The sequence below is a fragment of the Daphnia magna genome, linkage group LG4 (genome assembly GCF_020631705.1).
Source record: "Daphnia magna isolate NIES linkage group LG4, ASM2063170v1.1, whole genome shotgun sequence".
NCBI classification, from domain to species: domain Eukaryota; kingdom Metazoa; phylum Arthropoda; class Branchiopoda; order Diplostraca; family Daphniidae; genus Daphnia; species Daphnia magna.
The window spans coordinates 8,355,877-8,381,378 of record NC_059185.1 but is presented as its reverse complement, the minus strand read 5'-3'; the positions used below and the strand labels follow the sequence as shown (position 1 = coordinate 8,381,378).

General features: G+C 41.5%; 1 protein-coding gene and 2 long non-coding RNA genes across 3 annotated transcripts; 1 reads left to right on the top strand and 2 right to left on the bottom strand.

The window, feature by feature from the left end:
* Nucleotides 1-164: 164 nt before the first annotated feature.
* LOC116921335 lies at nucleotides 165-16,276 on the bottom strand. The gene is given in 22 exon segments (XM_032927600.2): nucleotides 165-949; nucleotides 1,070-1,240; nucleotides 1,393-1,567; nucleotides 1,669-1,817; nucleotides 1,904-1,971; nucleotides 2,089-2,236; nucleotides 2,310-2,419; nucleotides 2,707-2,838; nucleotides 2,904-3,007; nucleotides 3,699-3,862; nucleotides 3,965-4,059; nucleotides 4,136-4,364; nucleotides 4,446-4,537; nucleotides 4,616-4,953; nucleotides 5,066-5,158; nucleotides 5,331-5,447; nucleotides 5,556-5,660; nucleotides 5,810-5,842; nucleotides 5,844-5,888; nucleotides 5,987-6,064; nucleotides 10,559-11,803; nucleotides 11,805-16,276. Coding segments are annotated over 22 exon segments (8,202 nt in total). The 5' UTR covers nucleotides 16,020-16,276; the 3' UTR covers nucleotides 165-653.
* LOC116921337 lies at nucleotides 16,157-21,698 on the top strand. Its single transcript, XR_006646214.1, has 4 exons — nucleotides 16,157-16,296; nucleotides 16,373-16,545; nucleotides 16,663-20,232; nucleotides 21,624-21,698. It is a non-coding gene; the product is annotated as an uncharacterized LOC116921337 (long non-coding RNA).
* A 532-nt stretch (nucleotides 21,699-22,230) lies between these two features.
* LOC123471531 lies at nucleotides 22,231-23,306 on the bottom strand. The gene is made up of 4 exons (XR_006646215.1): nucleotides 23,132-23,306; nucleotides 22,911-23,026; nucleotides 22,625-22,837; nucleotides 22,231-22,545 (listed from the first exon to the last, which is right to left on the bottom strand). It is a non-coding gene; the product is annotated as an uncharacterized LOC123471531 (long non-coding RNA).
* Nucleotides 23,307-25,502: the final 2,196 nt, after the last annotated feature.

The window sequence follows — 25,502 nt, the reverse complement described above, 5'->3', positions numbered from 1 at the left end:
CTTAACCGCTGAATTTTTTAAAAACCTTTTTTTTTTTTACTCTTAGAGCAAGAAAAATAAAGGCGAGGTTTTTCTGATGCAAATGTGATAGATATATGAGAGTACATTGATGATCTAGAAGAGATCAAGGTGTCAACGACGAGAACAAGGTGCTTGCAAACATGTGGAGCACTTTTGCCGTATAATCTCAATCCGTCTCTGAACAGAATCCGAAACAAAACAGTTTGATGGAGAATATTAATTTGTTTTTAGGTAATATACAGTATACCAAAATATAAAAGACGTCTACAGTATAGCAGATATATAGACCAACGACAAAACGAAGGAAATGAACGCGAGCAGTTGACAGCAGACCGACGGATGGGTTAGAAAACATTGATCGAATATAACAGTACATGCATCAATAAAATAACGGCGCTCAAGAGTTTTGAATGGACTAGACGTTAAATCAAAAGTCAACAAAGGAAAACCCTAAACATTTTTCGAAGATGTCCAGGTTCTAGGTGTGCGCATCCGAGCCGTCCATTCAGAAATCGTGTAAGGATTGGGCTGACAGAAGAAAAGCTAGACAGTGCACACACCAGGCGATACGTTGGTAGGGTTTAGGGTATCACAACCGCAACTGCATCAGAAATAGTTGCGGGACAGTAAACTCAGACTTGCCAAAGCAAGAGATGATTTGTTGAGTCTTCGCGGCCGACACTGTCAGACAATCCGCTGTGCCGGAAGTCCTCGTAGCCATCGCCGCCCGAAATGACCAACAGCCGAGTTCCGTGACTGGAGACGTTGGCCGCGGACGACATGACACTCGCCAAGGAATCCTTGTTCTTCAACGACAGCCCGTGATGAGCGTTATGGTGTAGACGAGAAGAGCGCAGCAGGTGCGAGTCACGGATGGATTCGACGCATGTAAGGAACCGGACGTGGCCAGTATGTCCGTGCGATAAACCTATGAAAATCAGTATTCACATAAACTGTCGTGCAAATGTCACGTCGAAAATGTGATGCAATGCCCCACACTTTGTTTCCTTGTTTTTTCTTTTGTTTGTTTTTTGTTTTTTGTGTTTACCTGTAACGAAGGGTGGGGAAGATAGCCGGGACGATGTCGGTGTCAGATGGGGAGTAGGAATGGTCAAGATCACCCCAGCGCTAGTCCCGACCCATAAAAGGTCGCGAAACAGCATCATAGATGTGACGCGTAAACAAGCTGCCTTATGTTGGCGGATAATGTCATCACAACCTGAAATAAATGACAACACAAAACGGTATATTATAATAACTCAACACTCAACGCCTCAAGCAGGATCGACTGATTATTGCTGATGAATGTGCTCGATTATTCTTCCAACAATGATGACGCAATGCTTAACCGAAGGAAAAACGACAAGGTACCTGAAAGCATCTTGTTGACGGCGGGAGCCAAATTGACGTCAGAAATGCATTCGTGGGTGAGCGCGTGGAAAAGTCGAACGACCGCCGACCCTTGCATCGCCACCCACACGCCTAATCCGTTGCATGCCAAACTGAGTACATTTCTCTGAGAATCAGAGCTCACAGCGAAATCGTCCTGTAAGTAAACCCAACATTTAAACAACTTTATGCATAGAATTACGAGATAAAATCAAATAAAGGGAAACGATATAGGGTTGATGTAGACAGCAATAATACATCAATCGACAAAGTAGACGTGTTGAGTATCTTGACAGTGTTCTGAGAGGTGCACCAGAGGCCACTGCCTACGGGTAGCATGCGTGTAACTGGCCCTATTATGCTACCAACTGCAACGCACTTCGGCTCGTTGATGTTCCATACTCCACCTGGGCAATTGCGATGGAAAATGTCAAATAATAATGGAAAAAACAAACAAACAGTGAGATCGAATACAAAACTCTGTGACAATTACTTGGTGAGCGTTGATAAATCAATACGTCTCCATTGGCGAGCGAAGCGAAAACGCAATTATCCATGTACCTACAGTATAGTCAATCAATGAAATATTGAACATTTCATTAGCACCCGAACAAAACGGACGCGATGGAAATTTCGCAATGCATCAGTGTCAAATCTAAGAAAGAACACAAAACTTACACGAGGCACAAAACAGCTGCGCCTTGCTGTATTCGTGTACGATTCTTTTTTAATCGGATGTTTTCACCACAGTGGTAAATGTGGATGCAACCGTCCTCTGTTCCCAGCCACATAGTTGCTTGATTCGTTGTGTCGGCTTCCTCAGAGGCTAAATAAATAACAGTTAAACAAAATGATGCAAGAAATATTGCAAAAATTGGCAGACAAAACGTAAAAGATACCGGGTAAAACGTTAACTTCAATGGGAATGGAATCGGAACGGTATCGATTATAATTGGCTGGATCCTCGTCGGCACTGTCTTCGCTTCCAGAACTTTCAGAACTAGATTCACTGTGAAAATGCGTAAAACAACAACAAAAAAAAAACAAAAAAAAAAAAATCATTATTTATTCACCTTCGGAGGCTTCTTAGTCTCTTGGTTTTGTTCACAACTATTTGAACTGCAATAAAATTTCAAAGTGTTTCGTGAACCACATGCGAGTGGGTGTACCAAACAATTAAACAATTAAAGGTCGGCATTTGTAAATGCGTTACCACAACTTCAACGAGATTCCATAAAGAAAAACCAAGTTGGACTAAAACATATTGCGCCATCGCAAACCAATAGGTGTAAGCACCTTTCAAGTTCGAATTTGTTGCAGACAGACGATTTGATTTCGTTCGGGTTACTGGCGCCAAATGTCGAGGATTCAAACTTGGAGTCGTTCTTAAACATGGATCTGCCTAAGTTGCTGGCTGATTCTTCTGTCCTAGAAAATCAAATTAAACCAAGTATTTAGTGGCCATTTGCAACAGAGAAATATTTGTGAAGTACGTCGAAGGAGCGGCTGGAATGGCTGCTATACAGGTAATGCGAGCGTTGCATACTCCGTTGCATGACGTAACATTCGGCTCGGGATGTAGACTAAGAATGCATACCTGTGACAGAAGCACGTCAAATTATAGTCTTACAAAATGTCAAACGCAATGAATTCAGCTACTGCAAACTGCGCACAACAGTCAATATATCTTCTGCCCTGTCAATGTTTTCCCGAAACTCTTGTAATCCAATTAAAAATGAATAAACAAAAAAAGTTCGGTTTACCAATTTTCCCTTTACTGTTATACTATCGAGAAACGTGTTTTCAAGTGAATCCTATTTCCACTTTGTCCTATAACTTAACAACTAGGCTATATGCTTTTCCCATCCACGTCTACTCGTTTGGACCGTACCTGTACCACAAAGTGATTTCAATGGTTCAAAGCCTTTTTCGAGCAGCCCTAATTCAAAGGAATCAACAGTTTAAAAACAATGGGAAATGTACATTTGGGTCCAAATTCTTCGACATTCCTCAACTTAAAAAAACATGTAAATTCTACCGTAAACCCTAAACAATGCCTGCAAGGATAAATACTGTTTCCCTCATCCGGAAAATACCCACTTTCCTTTTTTTTTTTTTTTTTTTTTGTTTTGTTTACTTGTTATGGAAACTGTTCTTCTTAAACAGACATACGTGCTGTATCCGCCCTCGGCTCCCCACCCCCCTTCCTCCCCTTTGTTTAGCACGACTACCAGTAGTGAGGACAACGCCCAAATAGACCGTATAACTGAAACAGGGGCGACTTTTACTTGGCCAACGTATCCGTCACTGTTGCAGACCCAAACGTCATTAAGATGTTGAGTATTCCAGGTTACTGTCGGCGCAGCACAAGTGAACTGAAGGCCTGCTCGTGTTTTACGTATTGGCAACGGCATTAAGAACTCGGGGGGAGGCCGGCGTTCAGGAGACATAGCTGAAAAGAAATCAATAAAAAATGTTAACATTTAACACAGTCATTTACATGCAATGCTAATGAACATTGAGTGGATGCGACGCAGCTCTGATATGCGCCTACCTCTGAGCTTAAGTTTAGTTTCAGTAAACGATTCCTCCCAGCTTGCTCGCTTTTCTGAGGTGGCAAAGGCCACTGACAGGGTCTCAATGCCATCGCTGTCGTTAAAATAACAAGCGAATTAAAGAAGAACTATTGAAAGTATATGTGAACCACTTTTAACCAAGAGATTACCGTGTGCAAATGGATAGCGCTAGGGTGGCCAACTGCGAATCCGTCGATATGTTTTGTTTATCGTTCAGCTGTCGTTGAATTCCTTGTTGTATTTCCTTAATGACTTCGTCGAGGGTAGAATGGGACACGTGTAACAGAGTCACCAGCTCTGTAATTTGATTCAAAATCGCCAAATCTTCTTCTACGTGTTCCAAGTCTTTGGTCGAACGCTTCGAACCCTCTTCTTTATCTTTAGGTTGAACAAATTGATTTCAGAATTAAAATCAGGCAAACAAACAAAGTTGTGACATGAGTGTTATAATTTGTTTACTTTTTGTCACTTCCAGATCATCAAGGGGCACTCGCATTAGAAGTTTGAATTTGTTTGCTTCCAAAGTGCTGGCGATTCCGCTAGTCGAATACCTTAAAAAAAAAATATTTTAATAATTAATAAATTCGCCTCATTAGGGCTTACAGTACGTGGCTGTAAGTAGAGCTTACGAAGAAGACTTTCGGATGGCAGCGCTCCTCCGTTTGACGCTGGTAATGACAAGCAGATCAGAAAATAGGAAAAAGCCTCTTTCTTTCCTGGTGCCCAGTGCGGAAGGTATCGTGACACAATCGTGACGAATGAAAGCTCGTTCTGGTGTCGCCAAATTGCCTGGTCCCAAACCTTCGACAAGACTTTCCAGCTCACGCAATGTCGCTTGTTGTTGCTCAGCTCCATACGCTTCGCGCTCCACGCAGTTGATCTTGACAGCCAATTCGTGGACTTCTCTTTGGGCGTCCAGTAACAGAGCGTGATCAGGGTGCTCCCGTGGTGTGTGTTTCAGCAGCATCTGTTAAAGATGATTGAGCTCATTCTAGCTGTCAACGTTACACTATGGATATCCTCTCCCTCGTCCCGCTCTGAGATTATTATGTACAACCGATTTTCGGACTCACAATTACCTTGATAAGCAATTCATAGCGAGGTATCCTCTGAACGGGCATAATCAGCAAAGAATCTAAGGCTAATTTGCCTTTGTGTTCACGAGCCGTTGCCTTTGAAAAAAAAAATTATACATTGAAAAAGTAAAATTAAGAGGGCAGTGGGCATTGTGCTAATGGCTTTCATAGAGCACGTATTTATGCAGCAATTCAAAAAGTATTCAGTTTGTGCCACTATGAATGTCGTATTTTCTCTTAAGCTTGTTGTTGTTTGTGCAGGAATTACCTCTAGAAATTTGGAAAAGGCAGATTTGGCTAGACAAGCCGTTTTGATCGCTTCGTTTGCGTGCTTCCAATGATTGATGTATGCGGTATACGTCTCAATGACTGAAGGTTTAGTGAGCTGAAAAAATAAATAGAAATCAACAGGCAAACATAGGCCAAAAATAGCCACGTTTAAACCATACAAAGTCACACGAAAAACATATGTAGGTTTTCTGCATATTATTACCGTATCCAGAAAAACACCACCGACGCACTGTTTGATATCCCATGATTCTAAGCGCTTGCGCAATTCCTCCAAGAATACCTCGTGGTGGGCCAAAATAGCTGGAATCTGTAAAGCGGATTGTTTATTACACATGGAAAATTTGTTTTCCATTGGATCACAGATCACTGTATGTGGGTGCTAACTATAAATAATCGCTACAGCTTTACAGACTGGAATCTTATAGTAATTTAACGTTAGGATTGCGAAATACAGACCTGATAGAATATTTCATCCACAAGATTTGTTTCCAACCAATCCGGAACACTCAGGGCCTTTTAGTGGTTGTAAATATTTCTGTTGGAAAAAAAAAAAAAAAAATCGCGTAAATGAGGATTAGACTGTTCGAAATCACTTTTGATAGCCGACATTTGAAAACTATTGCGAGTACTAACCGTGACCAAGATCTGAAGAGATTCAACATAGGACCGTTCCGTATCGTACAGCTCACCGATTGCGTGTGTTCGAGTATCCTGCAATAAATACACATTTTTCAATTAGTAGTATTTTAAACAACTCTTACTTATTAGAAACGATTTCTCGGGCTAATGTGTTCCGACCTGAGCTGGAAAATTTTAGCTGAGAATGATCTTAATTTGAATTTCGAAGGCAAATCTGCAAGCGCAATTTCTAAACTGAATTGCGTCATTCAACCATGACTCCATCGTACAAAGTACCGGAGCCAAATTCAGCAGAACGTAATTTTCGAGGATTACACTAGTTGGACTACGGCGACTTATTCGGCGGTCAACATTAAATGGTGTTTAACATCTGTAGCGTCTGTAGGTTGGAAAATGAAAGGTGGTGTTCTACAACATACGCAGAACAATGAAGAATGAGCAAGGAAGACACCAATTCTGAATTGGTACATTTCGAAATAATCATGAAGTCAATGATAAGGGGATCAATAATTTGGCCGTATTCATAATAAAATGAAAATAATGCTTATCGGAGTACCAAAATGAAAAAAGTGGAACGAAACGAAGAAGAAAAAAAGTCAATAGTTTAGAAATGACAAAGAAGCAAGAACGAATAAAAACAAGATAGGGTAACTCAATAAACTTTCAGAAAAACGGGCATTTCCTCAAAGAAACCAAACATTTCTTTGAGTTTCGTACAAGTTTTTAATAAGTTATTGCTCTTTTATCAACCCAAAGAGCGTAAAACACGAGAAAACCGGAGTTTGTTAAATGTTTGTGTTGCCCAATTATAGAATCAAGTCAACCTGATTGTCGCGTTGTTGCACCGTTTGAAGACCTTCACACTTCGCACAATGTCCTTAATTTTAAACAGCTTAAATGTGTCGCATAAACGTAGTAACCCGTAAAGAATAGTATCGACAAAAGAGGCTGAGATGCCGTAGCCTAACACGGTATGTTTTGAATTAGGTACCCTATAGAGAGATCGATGACGACTGAAAGCTTACACAGTCCCTGCTGGAAGGACAAGAATAGTTGCTGGGCGACGAAGTCAAAAAGACCGTCAACGACGAGTGATCCAGTTTGCCGGAGAATGGCGCATCAGAATGCCGACTGCTTCTCATGAAATCACTGCTGATGACAGCACCAGCTTCTGTTTCTGTACTGGTAGAGTTACCAGGGAAAGGGCTTGACGTAACAGAAGATGAAACTAGAGGTATAGGCATTTCTTTCGTACGGATTATCTCCGACTCTGAAGCGTTATCTTGAATCAGAGACGTACCACTACAGTTCCCCTCGGTGGGGCTGACTGCAGCATTGATCGGTGGACCTTTACAATCGACCGCGTGATGCTGACGCTCTGACATTTTCCAACGCTCGCCGTAGGCTTCGTAGCTGTACTGGCACTGTTGTGTCTCAGCATCAACGATAGCAGTGTAAGACAATTTTCGTTTCATGACTTGCGATTACACGACATCAGCTGTTTGTAACTATCGATGTCCTGAACTTGCCTCAAGAGCATACTGGTTACACTTTCGTAGCCACGTATTGAATATCCAAGTAAGAATATCAGAGTTTGTTCAATACAGGTTGTATCACTTGCACGTTAACTCGGAATAAGATCGACGTGTCTGCAAACTATCAGCCAAATGAAAAATGTCGACTAGTTGCATTTGCTTGTCTGTAGAATCCACCAGGCAACATCACTGTTACTAACAGTAATGTCTCAACAGCATTCTACCGGTTCACGCAACAACGCAGGCGCGTTCGTGCCGCAGCCAGTAGCACTTAATAATCGCGCATGAGCCATTGTCATTCGGAAGTTTTAACTACTTTTTCTACCGTCCATCCGGCTGACTTGAATATCTGGATAGATCTTGACGCTCTTGTTAAGTACAACCAGGACACTTACTTCGTAAAGGCAAAGATACTCAGCAAAATTCATTTTGGGTTTCATTTCATTTGTCTCTATAAAATAGGACTCTAAAAGAGTTTTCCTTTCTGACCCATTGGCACAACGGCCACAAAAAGATGGCTCAGTGTTTAACCTTTTAACTCTTTCCCTGTTGGTATTCTACGATAGCGACATATCACACAAGAGGCTTGTTCAGCTACAACCAATTATCCAAAAGCTATAAGCGGGATAAGAGTGGAATAGGAAAGAAAGGGAAAATTTTAGCGTGTGCAATGCACCAAGAGCCACCTCTGACATTTTGAATGTTTTGTAACATTGAATTGAGAAATTAAATCGGCAAGTGGGTTTTGTATCGTGTCCCTCTCCTGGTGGAAAATGTTTGTAAATTTTCTTCTTCCTCTTTGGGTACATAAAATTGTAGAATGGGTGAAGGCCGAAAGCTTGCATTTACATCGTTTTGTCGCAGTCTACTAGTTTTGACAGGGTTAACACGATTTTCTTGTTTCATTTCCAGTTCAGGGATAGCTTACAGTTATTTTTTTTTTTCGATCTTTGTCCTTCGAATAAGCAAGTTGTGCGGAAGATTACCTACCGCAACAATAACTTAAAAACGCGTTTTCCCGTTTTTCTCGCTGTGCACATTAATGCAACTCAACTGCAACACAAAGGCAAGCGTCATTTCCAGATCGTATCAAGTCTCGTTTGTAGTAAAAATTTACATGGTTGCTTAGGGAGTCATTATTCAAAATTTTAAAAGAATTTCATCAGCAAACCTACTGAAGGTTTAGTTCTAATTTGACAAAGCTTTAAAATAAAAAAATGTGATCACTGTCAGTTTTACTAGTTAAAGTCCAGGTCCTATTGGCACAGAAGTGCCCTTCAGAGACTCCATAGACCAAAGACCCTTCTGGTATGGCAGGTGTTAAGGTTTAGAACATAATGCTACTGCAATCGCGTGAAAGTCAAATTGATAAGGCAGATGTGTTTCTTACTTGTAAATCAGAAAAAAACCTTAAAATTTGGAAGTAAAAACGGAATAATGGGCTGATCATTTGTGTTCAACGTCTCTAAAAGTCATTGGATTATTTCCGCGTAAAACCAGTTTTTCATTCATAGTTCAGAATACATTAGGTGCAGCAATCTTACACATTTAATCAGTATTACGATAAAAACGTACGCGCTTCAGATCAGCTTGAGTTGCAGATGATGTGTATTGCTACGGCAAAAATGTTTAAAATCCCAGTTTCTGAAGAGGAAGACGAAGGGGGTTCGATTTGTCTAATAGCATTTAAAATTGGAGATGAATCATTTCAGAAACTTCTTTGTTATTCATTAACTGAATATATTTTTAGCTTAAAAAGCTCAAAGGTCCAATGAGTGTTCAGTGCGGTTTTGGCCACATAAAAAAAATAAATAAAAAAAAAATAAATACGAATAGGGAACACGTGTCACGTGTTTTAGTTACGTAACTCGAAGCAAAAAGGACGAGTGATGGCGCAGCCGCAAGGTTCGCAATTAGGAAAACGAAACACGAGTTAATCAAAAGGGAGCCATGGCTATATGACAGGCGGAAAAATAGCAATGAAGCAACCATAGGTTCAACAAGCCTGTTTTTCTGTTAAACATTTTGGGAACCAGGCTTTGGAACCCTCGTCATAAGGTCCCCGACTGTGCCGATTGTAGATCGTCACACATTGGCACAACACCCCGCAACCCGACGCAAGACCTCCCCGGATTTTAAAATGTAAATAATTCAATGTCACGTAAGGTTGGGTTGAGATCTTAAATGGAGCCATGTGGGTATTAGGGTTTTTCCCAATTCCAATTTTCTTGAGAAGTTCCTGGAGAAAGAGTCCGCGTATGGTAGCTTGCGAGCAGCCATGTCAAAACAACCTACAACCTGCAATGTGCGGATCATTTTCCAGATCTTCTCTGGGTATTTTGTTAGTAAAATTGAAATGAAGAAATAGCTTTCTGTGACGTGGTATAAGTCGACACTGTCAGAAGTCCTTTGTCAAGGAGGGCAATAAATATCCAAGTTGCAAATCAGCAACATAACAAGGATTACACTAAAAAGGATCCAAGTCTACGTCCAGTTTTTTCATCGAGTTTCGTTGATACAGCTGCCATCTAACGGCCAAAACAAGCGTATAGTGCCAATCACTGTGAGGCAGGATTTGAATTTGATCAGAACCATGTTATGCAAGGAATTTCCTTATTTTAGTGATGGAAATCTGTGTTTAAGCTACTGATCCAATAGTTAATAGGTCAAGTATATGTTTCACGCTATAATTTAAAAGAGATTTTACTACCAGGTGTGTCTAAGAAGTATGTATGAAAATGAAAATTCTATCAAGTTCTCTAACCTGATACTGAAATTGTTGCGTTAGATTTAACCTAACTTTATATGATTAAAATTCAACAACAACAACAAAATAAAAAGACCACGGCAACGTACAAAAATCGTGTTACAAGAGTTTCATAGCAACAAAGAAGCTAGATCGGAAAGTTTACAGCTGTCTGTTTCAGCATGTGATTCCGGATGAAATTGGGAAAATTCGTGAATCCTTTCCATGATTTACATTTGAAGATCTAATGTGACTGAAGTTTAAATAGCATTTTCTAGCACTTACCCTTGAACGTTTGGCAGATCCCAGTCTGGTAACCGGGAGGTTGTCGGTGTTGCTGGACTCTGAATTTAGCAGCTGGGCGGTGGATCTGCTCAGTGAACTAAGCGACGTTAATTCCAGTAAGTCAGGTTCGTCCTCAGACGTAAATCCACCTTCGTGTAGCACAAGTTGGCACGGACTCGATAACGTACGCTGATGCGATGGCAGTGGGATGGCTTTTATATGGGCACCGCTTTCTATCCCTGTCGGAAGGGCATGGCGGTTTTCCAAACAACCCAGAGGAGGCGATGACATGGCCGGAAGTAAATTGCCGCCTGTCATATGGTTACTCACCTCTGAGTCGCTGTCCAGCAAATCGTAAGGAGCATTTGCACTGCTTTTACGCTTTGGCACGGTAAGTCGTTGATGGCGAGATGATCGATCGGAGATGTCAATCGGTAAGCTGGTGGCATTATATCCAATTTTCAGTTGTGAATCGTCCAGTGAATGAGCTGTGGAGGGACTAGCAGAATTTTGTCGAACACTAGCCGTTACGTTTGACCAATTGGATGACACTGGCTCACTGGTAAGATTGTGCGTTCCACACGAAGCTGGCGGACTCAACGGCCTCGGCGAGCTGGATTTGGCATCACGATTCACGCGTGGACTTAGTTCGCGAAGGAAACTCAGATCTTCGTTCCGTTTAGCGTACATTTTACTGAATTCCGATTTATTCATTTCTGCTTCTAACATTTCGCCATACGGGCCACGAAGAGGCCTGCGTTTCAGCCCGTAGCGCCTAGGATTTTGAGGGCTCCTCTGAACTTTTTCGGCGGATAGGTTGAACGCACTGGTTTCCAAGTCAGAACAATATGGGGATAGCGACATGGGATGAGTTTCCGGATTGGTGCTACTCAGCTCGGGTGCTAGCGTCACCGAAAGCGACACCATCAGCCGATGATTCGCCTTGGCCGGTGCATTGGTTTCACTGTCGTGAATGGATGTAGCCTCGTGTTCCTCGCATAGCTTCTCGTCAATCTTTGCGACCTGGAGGTCCTCAGCTTCATTTGGACTAGCTTGTTTCAAGACGTCCTCGCCGGCAGAGTCCTCTAATTCATCTGACTCAACTGAGGCGTAATGACCTTCTTTCACCAGAAGTTGGCATTGGGGAATTTCACTAATGAAAGTGTCTGTCGCAACGTCGTTATCATTCAAAGACGAGCCCACAATAAGACAAGATGCGCAAGGCGGAATTTCGACGTCAGGTTTCATCCGGAATTTCGAGCGCCTGAGAGCGGTTGGAGAGAGAGATTTCCACCAGCGAATACTTTGGTGTCGGGTAGCTTGTGCATTTTTCGGTGGCGGTATGAATGGGCTGAAAACGATTAGTGGCATCGTTGAAGATCGGGTTCACTACGTTTGGGTCACTTTCGGCGCGTTGACTGCCCTCGTCGTGTTCAGTAAAATGTGTTGTCTTGCCCTTTTCCACATTGTCAGTAGATGTTGCGTCGGCGTCATCGGGAGAAGACAGTCCACTGGCTCCCCTGATTCGCAAAAGATTGTTCTCATCACCGTACATCAAGTACATTTGGTTCGACCAGCAGGAAGCTGGCGGGAATGTCAGGGAACGACCTCTGTCGGATTTCGGGTGAAAACGCCTATTATTTCCCGCGCAATTGTCATTAACCGTCGACGAATGACGACGCCGACGTTTCGGACCTTTTCTAGCAACTGTTGACCTTTTGTTAGTCACGTCATTTGATGGGTTATCGGTGTTTGCAAGCGAAGTAGTCAAGATATCCACATGTAAATTAGGCTGGGCGCATGAATTCGATGTGGACAATTCGTCAAATGCTTGACATGTCTCGTCAGATTTCACCACAGGATCGACTATGGTAGAAGATTCTCTTGTCAAATGATGGACTGGGCAGCTATCATCAGAAGGGTTCCAGCCATTTTCTCCTCTCTCAAAATTAGTGGCCAACCGCACGAGTTCGTTTAACCAAGGTCGGCTTTCGGAATGGTCTGAAGTCCTTACCACACTGTTTCTTGACGACGCACCCGAAGAATCCATGCTGGGAGAAATTACTGGAATGGCTTCGCCAAACTGAGCTGCCACTTCTAAATCGGCCAGGCGGTCCAGCGTGCTGTCACGTGTAGCGGCCCTTAATCGCAGCAGGTGGTTATTGAGCTCAAGCAAATCCAGTACTGGCAAAGGCTTTGCATTTGTCAAAGCCTCCGCGTCAGTCAGGGTTTCCGATACGTCTAGTACGTTAGTTTCAGAGTCAACATTTGGCAGTGGGCTTAGTCGGATTTCAGCGGAAACTGAGACTTCTGTGGTTTCGTAAGAAGTTAAATCGAGGGCCTCAGCTGCCTCTTCTTTGACTTCGTTTGCCACTTCAGGCAGACAAGTTGTATGACCAACGCACTGTAACACGCCACAACCCTTGGAAGTAGACCCGGCTTCTGTATTTTGCTCAGAATCATTGAACGAGGGTGGCTTCGCGAATGCCTCACTATTTAGCAGCGCATCGGAGCACGATTTTTGATTCTTTGTCATCGACTCGAACTCCTCAGGATTTAAATCGGTCAATTCTTCCAGTTCTTTGGTGGAGTCATCCATTAGTTTGCGACAAAAATGTGTCCTATCGTCTTCCGTTAAGCAATCACGATGAACTAAAGTATGATATGAGCTAGACTGGCACGTGGTGTCTTTAATAGTTTCAGAATCACTTGTATTCGAGATCGCAATTGGAACTGTAGACATGTCTTTCTTGTCCTCTGCTACATGGAATTTGGAGATGTTTGATGTTTCTCCGCAATTGCGTTCGTTGATTTTCAGCCGACGTGGAAGTGAACCAGAATAGGGCAAGCTGGAGTTACTGGCTACGTCTTTTCCGATGCTATATGTCACAGGTTTAAGCGTAATCGATGTTCTCGGCCGGCGGTTGTACGTTCCGTCCGCCCCGACATCGATTTGTGAGAAGGATGCACTACGAAAAGGTATGGTACGTTGTTGATAAGTTCCTACCATAATGCGAGGATTCAGTCTAGACAAAGTGAGATGGACTTCGTCGAAAAAATCTTCATTACTTGGAATCGGATGGTTGCTATTGGATTTGCCTGAGTCGTCCGCAAAGAGATTTTCGTGAGGCTGGTGGCGTATTTCATTTGTCGGCAAAACTGGCAATTCTGCAGACAGAGATCCTTCTGATAGCGGCGTGGCGTCTGGAACAATGCTTCCGCCTGTCGTATCGCCGTTCCCCAAGAAGTTCTCGTTTTTTATATAAGAAAAATCAGCTTCTATTGGATTTTGTGTTGGTGGGTTAGATCTTGCTGGAAGGACAAGGTCGGATGTGGATGTGGCGGAATCTTTTTTGGAACGGGACGATTTTTTCCGTTCGGAACGAAGACGAGGTTGGCGGGGGGGAGCAATAGGGATTGGAGGTAATGGAGGTCGTATTGACTCCTCGGCGGACGCGAATTGTGGAGGTTCGGGAGACCTGCCTTTTCCGGTTATGTGCGTTGTCGACGAGGAAGGCCGAAGCCTTCGAGTTAGTTGGCGCAACTTTTCCACTTTAGTTGATCCAATGTTGGTTTTCGGATAAGTGACGGCTCTACTTGGGCCGCTCTCGTCCACTTTTTCCATGATATCGATTGCAGAATTCGGGTATGGAGAACATATTGGCCGGTCTGCACTATAAGCCCGTCGATCTCTGACGGCTTCGCTGTAACAATTACTGGAACTGGTATTGGGTGAACGAGACCTTGCAGGTCGATGGGGAAATGAAATATTATCTGCGACTTTTTCGTTTAGGGGTTCAGTTAACGTAACGTAAAGCGTATCTTTCTTGGTTTTTTTATTTGGCTCAGGAAGAGATTGGCTACTAGCTCGGCTACTAGCATTTCTCGTAAACAGCCTAGGCTTTTGGTCAGCGAACGGCGTAGCTTTCGCCATCGTAGTCGAGGCGCAGATGGAGCCATGCAGCCGTGCGAAGTCACTGCATAATGCGTCTTGTTCTTGGCAGCTTTCGGAGCAGCAAGTTTCACAGACCATCTCCTGGTCTTGACTGTTGACGTGATGTTGAGCTTTGTATGTGAGTGCAGAGGGAGTTACTGAAGGTGATTGACTCGCGGCCACTTCCGTACCGTCGACAGGCGCGCAAGTAGCGCTCGAGTCGTGAGACGACGACGTTAACGCCGTGTAAGATAAAGACGTCATTGGCGTCGCAGACTTTCTATCCATTGATGTTTGGGTAGAAATGTCAACATAAGGAAGTGGCCTCCAAACCACGTTAGCACAGTCGCTCAAAACATTCGGCTCTTGCAATGCTCTTGGCAGCCTCGGAGAATCTTCTGAGTGAGGTTCACGATTGACCACCACCGCGTCTGAAATCTCGTTTCGTTTGTGATCGGACCGAGTTAATGAACGAGATTTTTCTATCTGTGTGCCACCGCAGCTGGGATTGAGTGATACCACCCGAGCCCGATTTGTACAGAAATCACCAGTGGTTCTATTATTATCCACAGTGTACGCCGCCTGTTGGTAATGGCCGTGCGAAGGTAGATCGACTACACCGAAAGAACTATGTTTAGTGCAGCGGTAGAGCGACGCTGCTGCTGTCTGTTGTTGCCAACTTAAATGTTGCTGTGCTTCATCATCAGAAGAGACTGACTGTTGAAGAATAGTCAAACTGATATCACTGTTGGGCGGTGAAGAGAATTGCGTCAATAACGACGGGGTAAAGGGATTGGCGTTCAAAGTGGCCGTTGGCACAATTTGGGAAAGGCCTAGTGAACAGGGTGAACCTAGCGACTCTGACGAGCCGTCCTTATACTCGGAGTCTGGCAAAGGCTTGAGATCGAACGGTGACCTATTGAGAACTGTATTATCACTGACAAGTAAGGCACAATTTTGAATTGGATAAGCCAGTTGAATGGAGGCATCGCCGACGGGCTTCTCAACTACAGTGGATAAACGGCGACTGGCAGTGTTGCAGTTGCAAGCTAACAATCCGACCGGGTAGAAGAGGCGTCGCCGTTGATAGTAAGTGGAGGACGATACTGAAGACGACGGCAGGGAAGGAAAACTAAAGATAGTCCCATGGTGGTAGGTGTGCGGCCAACGTGGACTACAGCCAGGCAACGCTCTATATTTAGAGCTTGGAGACGAAGCGGGGCTAAGGCCGGCAGGAGGGCAATCTCGGCTCAGCTCCTCTACAGTGACGACATCGGTCTCAGCGCCATCTTGTTGTTGCATCGACCGGAAATGGGAAACTTTTTTCCTTTTTGACACTAGGGGAAGATAATTCCTTGCCCCATCATCGATCCCAGCGCCAGCAAACCGAGTCAACTTTCCCGTACAGAAGTTGGCCGTGCTTTCCAACTTGGACACACCGTCTTGATTGAGTGTCAATGAACCTAATCCTCTTCTTTCTGATAGGCGATGTCTTAACTTGCCAGTTTCTGGTGTGTTCACATCCATTGTGCTTCAACTAATCCTATTTAGAAGGAATTCACAGGAGCCGTCCTTGTTCTTCTTTCAAACTGAAGATTCACAGCCTTTAAAAGTATAGCACCTGGTTGAATGATAGGCTAAAATTACGCAAGCTTCAGAAGACGAAGTAACATTCACATTAGACCTATTCAAACACAATGAAGCAGAACAGTGTGGCAACTGCCGACGCCATTGATTATGCAATGTAAGGCATATTTCTTGCAAATTTCACGATTTTTTTTCGAATTTCTACGAACTCGCAATGGTACTTGCCTCAAAATTTTTAAAAGTAGTCACTTATTCGAAGAGAGCGAATTTCTAAGACTTCTTTCCGATGGCAGGTTTTTTCTAATACAAAGCTCTGCAGCATTTTTACCACGTGATCAACGAGGCCGCACCTTTCCATTTTGACTTTTAAATTTCCTTTACGGCACGAGGTGTGGAGACATTCACATTCACCAGGTGAAATCGCTTGTGGCCTTGTGTTACTTGGGAAACTTTGTCATTGAAGAAGGTACAGAGTATTTTTCTTTTATGTCTATTTTTATTATTTTAGGAACGCTTAGTTGTATGGAACGAAGCGGGAAATGTTCTGTGATAACTGATGTGTTTAAAAATTTCGAATCTATAGCTTTTTGCAGCAAATCATGCAAAGATTTGGCCTGCTGTCGCAGTTTGGGAACTTCCAGATAACTCTGCCTAATCTATCTAGTAAAATAAAAATTTTGCATCTCCCTTCCGCTAGCAAAAATTGCACAGGCTGCTCCAATCACTCATCAGAACGCCAGACAAGTAAGGCTCGGCCACACGTCTATCGGATAGTGTTTTGAATTTCGGTGTTGTTCTATCGGATTTGGATGAATCTCTTTTTTTGTCCCATGGGTATTAACTTTGGTTTTGGCTTCTAATCGGTACATGGAAAAAAAATCATAAATAAACAAACCGTTAAAAAATTCCAAAAGTTTCATACCCCGATTATCGCTTTTTGCCCCGACTTCTATCCAATTTCTTATCTAGAAATTTGATTATGGTTCAAAGATTATGTAACAGGTTGCATTTTTTATTTTCGAGAGACAAGAACAAAAGGAATGAAGCAAAAGTTCTTCAATTTTTTAGTGTAAAAAGTTGTAGTTAGGGATCGGCCCCGACCCTAATCGGGGTGCATTTTGCCAATCGGGTTTAGAAATTCGGGGCTCGGGGTGAACATCTTTGAACCCCGATCTCAATAGGGGTTGTATCGGGGTGACTAATCGGGGATGCAACCCCGATTGCAATCAATCGAGCGACGTAAAAACATAATCGATCGAATTGAAATCGATTATTATGATGAAAATTGGGGAGTTCGCCCCGGTTGCTCCCATAAAAACCCGACCCAAATCGTAGTTTGAATTCAGGGGCCATTTTTGCAAATGGCGTCGGGGCAAGCTGGTTAACATCGATTTTTGCCCCACCCCGCCCTTGCTGACGAAGTGGCACCCCGATTCAGCCCCGATTGCTTTTTCCCGGGGCGGGGCGGTTAACCCGATTATGGCTAATCGGGGCCGATCGCTAGTTGTAGTTCTTGTTTTGAGAGGCTAGCATGAAAAAAATAACGCAACAGTGCTTAAATTGACATCCAACGTTGCCACTTACATTTATCACAACTCCATCTCGTTCAGGTACCTGAACTCTACCAGAGTTATATCTATAGGCAGAGTCATAGAACCCTGGTTGGTTCACGCTGAGAGGAATCCCTATACCGCGTTTCGTTGGTCTGTATGTCTAAAATTTCGATGGTTTTGGGGCGGGGCATAGTGGTTTGAACTAGAATCAGAGTCATCTATCGAGAAAAACTGAGTTATTCAACGGCCATTGTCGGTGTTTCTTTTCAAGCTTCAATTTTGCTGGTGTCGTCTGCTCCTTCGTTTCCCTTATCACTGTTGTGATTGGCTGTTGAAGTTTTCAAACATGTTTCCTGATTGATGCATTCATCACACACCCGCTGGAGGTGTGACCCCGATTGAGATCAGGGTTCACAAATTTCCCCCCCGAGCCCTAAACACTCCGCCCTGAGTTTCGAAACCCGATTGGAAAAATGCGCCCCGATTAGGGTCGGGACCGATCCCTAGTCACAGGGCTTAGCGACATCTTTTTTCGCATTTGATTCTATCGCGCAACGCATTATTCGACGGCCAATTCTGTCTGCTATAACTGTATTTTAATAAATTTTTAACCAATTGTTTTCCCGATTATGATTTTCATTGGGGCAGGAAATTCCCTGAGACCCGTCAAACCATTGAGAGATCCTTTTAAAGTGACCATTTAACAGAAATGATACTTTTTGATGAGGGCTATCCATTTCCGTAAAATTTTTCTATTCCATATTTACATTTTTACGGATAACGTTAAGTTATTAATACATATTATACGTAGTATATAGGATATATAGGATGTAAATGCATAGGGATATATATAATATATAGGACGTAATATATAGGAATAATACGTATTATATATTTTATACCAATAATACGTAGTAACACGTAAACTGTTTACGGATTAAATGTGAAGTATTGAATCGTTAAAGAACCGGAAAAGAATCGATTCTTTGGAAGGCCCTATCCTTTAGTATTGGTGTATTTATCGTCTGCACGTCAACAAGGTGTCTGAGACGGCGTCTTAACGTGCAGACGATAAATCACCCAAAAGAGTGCATACCCTTAATGCTTAAGGCCTGTAAACTCGTATACCTCCTATGGCGGTGACGCGTTACCTGGCAACAAGGCCAACAACTAATCATTGGAAAAACAAGGGTTACGACGACACCATCTGGCGCTCGCTATTGCTACTGCTTCGAAAACCTAAATGCAAGATTAAGCAAAAACAGGGTTTCCTTGTATTTTTTAATTAAGAGTATCTTAGAATCCTTAACTTTTAGTTAAAGAATTCCAGTAAGTGTAGAAAATTACCTCTTTGAAAAAGATTTGTGTCCACTAAGTAATATTTTCATCATTACATTTCAACATTTCAATCGAATTTGCATCGGTATTGGGATGGTGGATAAGGACTCCGTCTAGAGATTTATGGATATGAGTATGTCGGTTGAAGTCTATATTATTGTAAGGATCCGCCGACCAAATCAAAATTCAAACGGTAAAATTTAACGCGTTGCTTTTATTGCCCTGTTTTGACCCCAAATTTGTTGCCCCGAATGACCGACTTTCTACTTTTATTACTCTAACGGTAAAGTCAGCCTTCTTCCGCCGACCTTATATTTTTGAACACGCCTGACCTCGTTTGACTTTAAATTCGACTCTCTGCGTTGCCGTATAAAAGACGGACAAACTTCACCAGCGAAGGTGGAGTCACCAGTCGAACAGCGAGGCAGTCAGTGAGTCAGTCTTCCTCCCTCCGTCTGTTACCTTTTCCCTTTTGTTTTTGCCGCTGTGTTTTGAAATGTAATTGGTGTCAAATTTAAATAAACATCATCACCCCAATTGTTTCATTATGTCATGTTATCAATGTGAGTAAAATTTTATAAATTTTTAATTTTATCTCTAAGTGAAAATGTTTAATCCGTTTATAGATTTTTTCCCTAAGTGATTAATTCAGTTAACTACAAGAACAAGAAGTAAATTTTTCATTAACATGATAATAAAACTTATATATTTTTTACATACTATTTTTTTCTTTTAAACAACTCAATTGACATCTTGCTGTCAAACTAGCACACTTTTCATTTCAAAAATTTGATTTCCTTTTGTTTTATCTTTATTCATGTGTTTATGTAACTATAACAAGTGTTAAAGTTTTTTTGGGGTATTTTTCAACGAGGCTATAATTGCGAGCGCCAGATGGTGTCGTCGTAACCCTTCGTAACCCTTTTTTTGCAACATGGTCTCCACGTACGTACGCAGAGGTCCGTACCAGAAAACGGCACCATTTCCAGGGTTTTCATTGGCTCAGTGGGATGGTCACGTGACCATTCTTTCAAGCCACGCAGTGGTGGGTAGGCCCCTAGTCCCTACCCCCGAAATCTCAGCAGCCGCCGTCGCATTTGAACCGGCAATTGTTTTGTTTTTTCGTTTATTGTCATTTTCGTTTTTAATGGCGGATTGCTGTCATTTAAAATGAATAAATTTATTACTTTTGGAAAAGGGCCGACTGCTCGTGAAGAGAACGATGGAATTTATAGATTCGGCTGGGAAACTTGTCGAGAAAGGTATAATTGTATTCTTATATCATCATGTTCATCATGATTTCATATTCATATATCATGTTTCCCTAGTACAAAACGCAGAGTTGCCGTTCGATCACTAGTTCGCGATCGATTGATCTCGATCTCGATCAAAAAAAAATTTTGATCGTTTCGATCGTTTCGATTGATCAAAAATGAAATGATCGATCGAATCGATCGCGTTAAGTTTTTATCATTGTATTTCTGTTTGAATCTTTGCAGCAACTACACAGCAATAAACAGCATTATTTATTGGGGTTACCAGACGTTTTTGAGGGGTTTTTTCCCACTCACGACAGCAGGAGCCATTTAACTTAAAAAACAGCAACATATTGAAATTCAAATCAGATAGCTTGCATCTCTTAGAAGTGAAAATTAAGCCTGCGTACTGAATAATCTCTCACAAGCTGCTGAAGAAGGTAGACCACTATTATACTTCTAATGGAAATATAAATATAAATTAATAATGTATAAATGAGCAAGAATTAGGAATAGAGCAGTGAAACATCCTACGTTGCACGTTCTCCACAAATGCGAAAATCTCATTTGTGTCCAAGTTGGTCTGCTGCGGCTGCCGCGTCTTATGGAAAAACCAACTTTCCATGTTAAAAAATAAGTTTTCATAAATATAATTAAGATTTTCCCCTTTTCTTCCTAGCAGTGGGTACCCTATTTATTTTTCATTTCCCAATTTTTTTTTCTAACCCTAGTTCTATCTGGTTTATTTTTATTTAGCTATTGTTTGTGAATGGTTTGTTGTTCATCCCCTTGTAGCAGACGAATTTCTGGCAGCAAACGAAATTCTTCGGCTAAAAAAGACGAGCAGCTTACAAAAAAAAATAAAATAAAAATAAAGTAGATAGAACTGGAGCTAGAAAAAAAAATTAGGAAATGAAAAGATGAATAGGGTACCCACTTCTAGGAAGAAAAGGGGGAAATCTAAATTATAGTTATGAAAACTTAATTTTTAACGTGAAGAAGATGGTTTCTCCATAAGACGCTGCAGCCGCAGCAGACCAACTTGGACACAAATAAGATTTTCACATTTGTGGAAAACGCGCAACGCAGGATGTTTTAATGCTCTATAGAAAAAAAACAACACGTGAAGTTCGTCTACTATCTGAAAAAAGTTTTATGTCGTCTGATTTATGAATGTTTTAAAAACTTTCTGTATCTGCCACTAGGTGTCGCCACAGTCGAGATCGATTTCGTTCAACCCCTTTCGATCTCGATCTCGATCCTGATAAATCAGTTTGATCAATCGATTGATCTCGATCGCAAAAATCTCGATCGATCGATCAATCGATCTCGATCATTAAATCGATCGCGGCAACTCTGACAAAACGTGTTTTAAATACTCTTTTTTACTTTTTCAGCTTTTTTGCTTTTTTAGATAAACTGACAGGAGAGTTTGGTACCTTCTCAAACAGGCATAATTTCAATCTAATAGAGCAGTAAAACATCCTACGTTGCACGTTCTCCACAAATGCGAAAATCTCATTTGTGTCCAAGTTGGTCTGCTGCGGCTGCAGCGTCTTATGGAGAAACCAACTTCTTCATGTTAAAAAATAAGTTTTCATAAATATAATTAAGATTTCCCCCTTTTCTTCCTATCACAGGGTACCCCGCAGCGTTGTCCAAGGAGCGGATGACTCATCTCTGTGAAGAGATAACCAATCTCCCTTTTCACCCGCGACAATAGTAACCCCTTCCTTACACCCATTATGGCGGCCATTTTGATTGCGCGCCTAATTCAAATATAAATGCAATCTACAATTAAAACTTAAATCGAAATCTTTTATGGCAGTGCAGGTAACCAATATCCAATCTCTCTAGACTTAGGCATGACAAAACACGATAGGCGAACAGAAATAATGTATTTTAAATGTGGCTCCAATTAAAAATTAAAGATTGAGTCATAAAAACTTTATCCATCGCTGCCATGCAATAAAAAATAGTAAAATTAAAGTAAAAAACAATTGATTTATGGAAATGAAAGTGCATCATTTATTGTCCACAACACACATTAAACTATACAAATTGTTTCAGTTATTTCAAAGAAAAATCCAAGCAATGCAAAATAAGAAAGAAATTAGCCTCAACGACAAAGAATGCCATGTTCATTGTTACTCTTGAGAATTGTTGATAGCTCCTATGATATTAAGACCATCCAAAAAAGATTATGTCACCAGAGCTGTGCAGCAAATAGAGCCCACAATCAACTTGCTTTTGCCGCACGTCTGCAAAACTGGTACTAGACAGCTCATTTTATGACGATATTAACAACGTCTGCAATCTCTGTCAAATTAATAATGGATAGAGTTCGCTATTCTTCAACTGCCTAAACACAAATAGCCTAACTGTTTCGGATAGTTACCTGGTTTTCTTTTAAAGGGGTAGAATATTCATATTGAATTGCTGATCTAAATAACATAGTAATTTGACATCTATTCCCCATTCTCTCAAGTGGTTAAGCAGGTGGATGATGACTTCCAGCAGGTGATTTGTTACAGGACGCCAAAGAACTTCTACCCTGTTCAGATTTACTAGACCAGTTGCCAACAGTTTTGCTATGGCAAAAAGAGGGCTCCTGCAGTAAACATAGAAGGAGTTCAATCTATTAGAATTCAATCTACTTTTATCCAGATTGAAGTTGTACAAACCCTGTTAGTAAAATAATCTGGTAAAAAAGTCTCAGATACAATTAATTAGATTGAAATTATGCCTGTTTGAGAAGGTACCAAACTCTCGTGTCAGTTTATCTAAAAAAGCAAAAAAGCTGGAAAAGTAAAAAAGAGTATTTAAAACACGTTTTGTACTAGGGAAACATGATATATGAATATGAAATCATGATGAACATGATGATATAAGAATACAATTATACTTTTCTCGACAAGTTTCCCAGCCGAATCTATAAATTCCATCGTTCTCTTCACGAGCAGTCGGCCCTTTTCCAAAAGTAATATATTTATTCATTTTAAATGACAGCAGGCCGCCATTAAAAACGAAAATGACAACAAACGAAAAAAAAACAATTGCCGGTTCAAATGCGACGGCGGCTGCTGAGATTTCGGGGGTAGGGACTAGGGCAGAGTTACCGGCTGAAAAAAAACACACCAAGGCATTTTTTAACGGGGCGGGCGAGAACAAAGAGGCGCCATAGTAGTCAAATAAAAAAACAGCAAAGTGCAAAAGATTGAGGAAGGATAGCGCAGAATTGCTGACATGATGTCAGCACCACGTTTTAAGAGACGCTATAGAGCTAGAAGTCAGAATACGTGATTAGAAGGCAAATGTAAACGTAAATCACTTAATGGCAAATTATCACGTAAAATCAAAGTTGTCTAACCGACAATCGAAAAAAGAAGACCTATCAACCACAGCGATGAAACCGATGAAATACTGGGTTTGCATTTCGAGAATAGCTGAAACCGAGACCGTTGAAGCCCTAATCGCTACGTCAGGGGGTAAAGGATGTCTACGATTTCTTGGAAGAAAATTTGACACCTTACTTTTAAGAAGAAGAAGAAGAATGATTTTTAAAAATTTTGTTTTGTATTTCTGTTAAACTACATTAATTCGGATGTTTTTCTTCCAACATTCCTTATGTATTTTCTCTTCTTTTTTTTTTTTTTTTTTTTTTTTTTTTTTTTTTTTTTTTTTTTTTGGGTTTTTTTTAAAAAAAAAAATACAAATTAAATTTGTAAACTTAACAATTTAATTATTATAAACAATTAAACAAATATTAATTACCCCGTTTTTTTTTTTTTTTTTTTTTTTTTTTTTTTCCCCCCCCCCCCCCCCCAAAAAAAAAAAAAAACCCCAAAAAACCCCCTTAAAAAACCCCCTTAAAACGTCCCGGGCCACAGCCTAGGCAGAGTAATAGAATACTGGTGTAGCCACGCTTATGGCGGGCCCTCCCATTGCCTTTTTGGCCTGAAAGTCTTTCTGGCCCGTAACGAAAGCGCCACAGCGGCTGTGTTGTGAACTTGTGATGTATTACGAGTTCGCTATGTTTTCGCTCATTTTCGTCGTCTGTACTTCAGAAAGTAAACAAAAAGTGGCTAAATTAATTAGTTTGAAAAAATGTATGTATAAACATATGGGTTGTTATAACAATAACAACCCTTAAAACTCAATTCATAGGTGGCGTTACGGTTATGGGAAACTTAAATCGATATCTTGCCTCATTTTCTCACAATCGATACGCGAAACTTGCAGCAACTTTTGGGAAAAAATCCGAGAGGGGGAGTTAACATGGCCGTGGCTACACCAGTATTCTATTACTCTGACTAGGGGCTAGGGCTCGGCCCCGGTTCTTGAAAACCCGGTTTACCCGCGGTTCGTCGCCAAAAAAAGTCGCCCATGAGCGATCCGGGTACAGTGCCGGTCCAGTTATAGAACCGGCCTGTGCGCGGTTCTATAACTGAATGGTTCTATAACCAAGCACCCGATCTTAGTGCCACCTATCGTCGGTTCTTTCATCCCTCAAACTTTGACGGTCTTAGAATGTAAGAGCACACAGCAGAGTGGTAATGCTTTTCGCTATAGATCTAGAATCCCGTGTTCGAACCGCTGCTATTACTAACTTAAAAAGATTTTTAATATATGTGTAATATAGTCTATGGCTATGGATGGTGAGATACTAGTGTATCTTCATTGGTGGGGGACCATTCACAGAGGAAGTGGTTTGATGAACTAGAAGAACTGTTGTCATACCAGAAGGAAAAAGGAATTAGAGTTGGTAGAAGGACTGGAATGGAACAAGATGCTAGAAGATAAGAATGAATAGTGGAAGCTATTGTATTCTATTGTATTTGGTAGGAATAACGTTACCGCCTATTATTATTGTATTTGGTATGAATAACTTTAACGCCTATTATTATTAGTTGGGTCATTGAACCGATGTACAACATTGCCTAAAAAGATAAAACCCATTACAGTAATATTTTTTTGCATGTTTTAAAAGGCAAAACCCATTCATTCCCGCCATAGAAAATCAATATAGTTCATAATACGGCCAACGGTGGCACTGAAACACGGCAAAGAAAAATCGGTTCGATAACCGAGCCGGTTCCATAGCTAGGCGGTTCTATAACTGGACCGGCACTGTAGTCTATTTGCCAAAGTGGGTAGGCTGGGCGGATTTGATGGGCAAACCGGGTATACCCACTGCCATCTTGGAAAATGGCGACTTGCAAAGCCCCAAGTTAAATTAAAAGGGAGGGTAGCAAAAAAAAAATATTTTGTGGCGG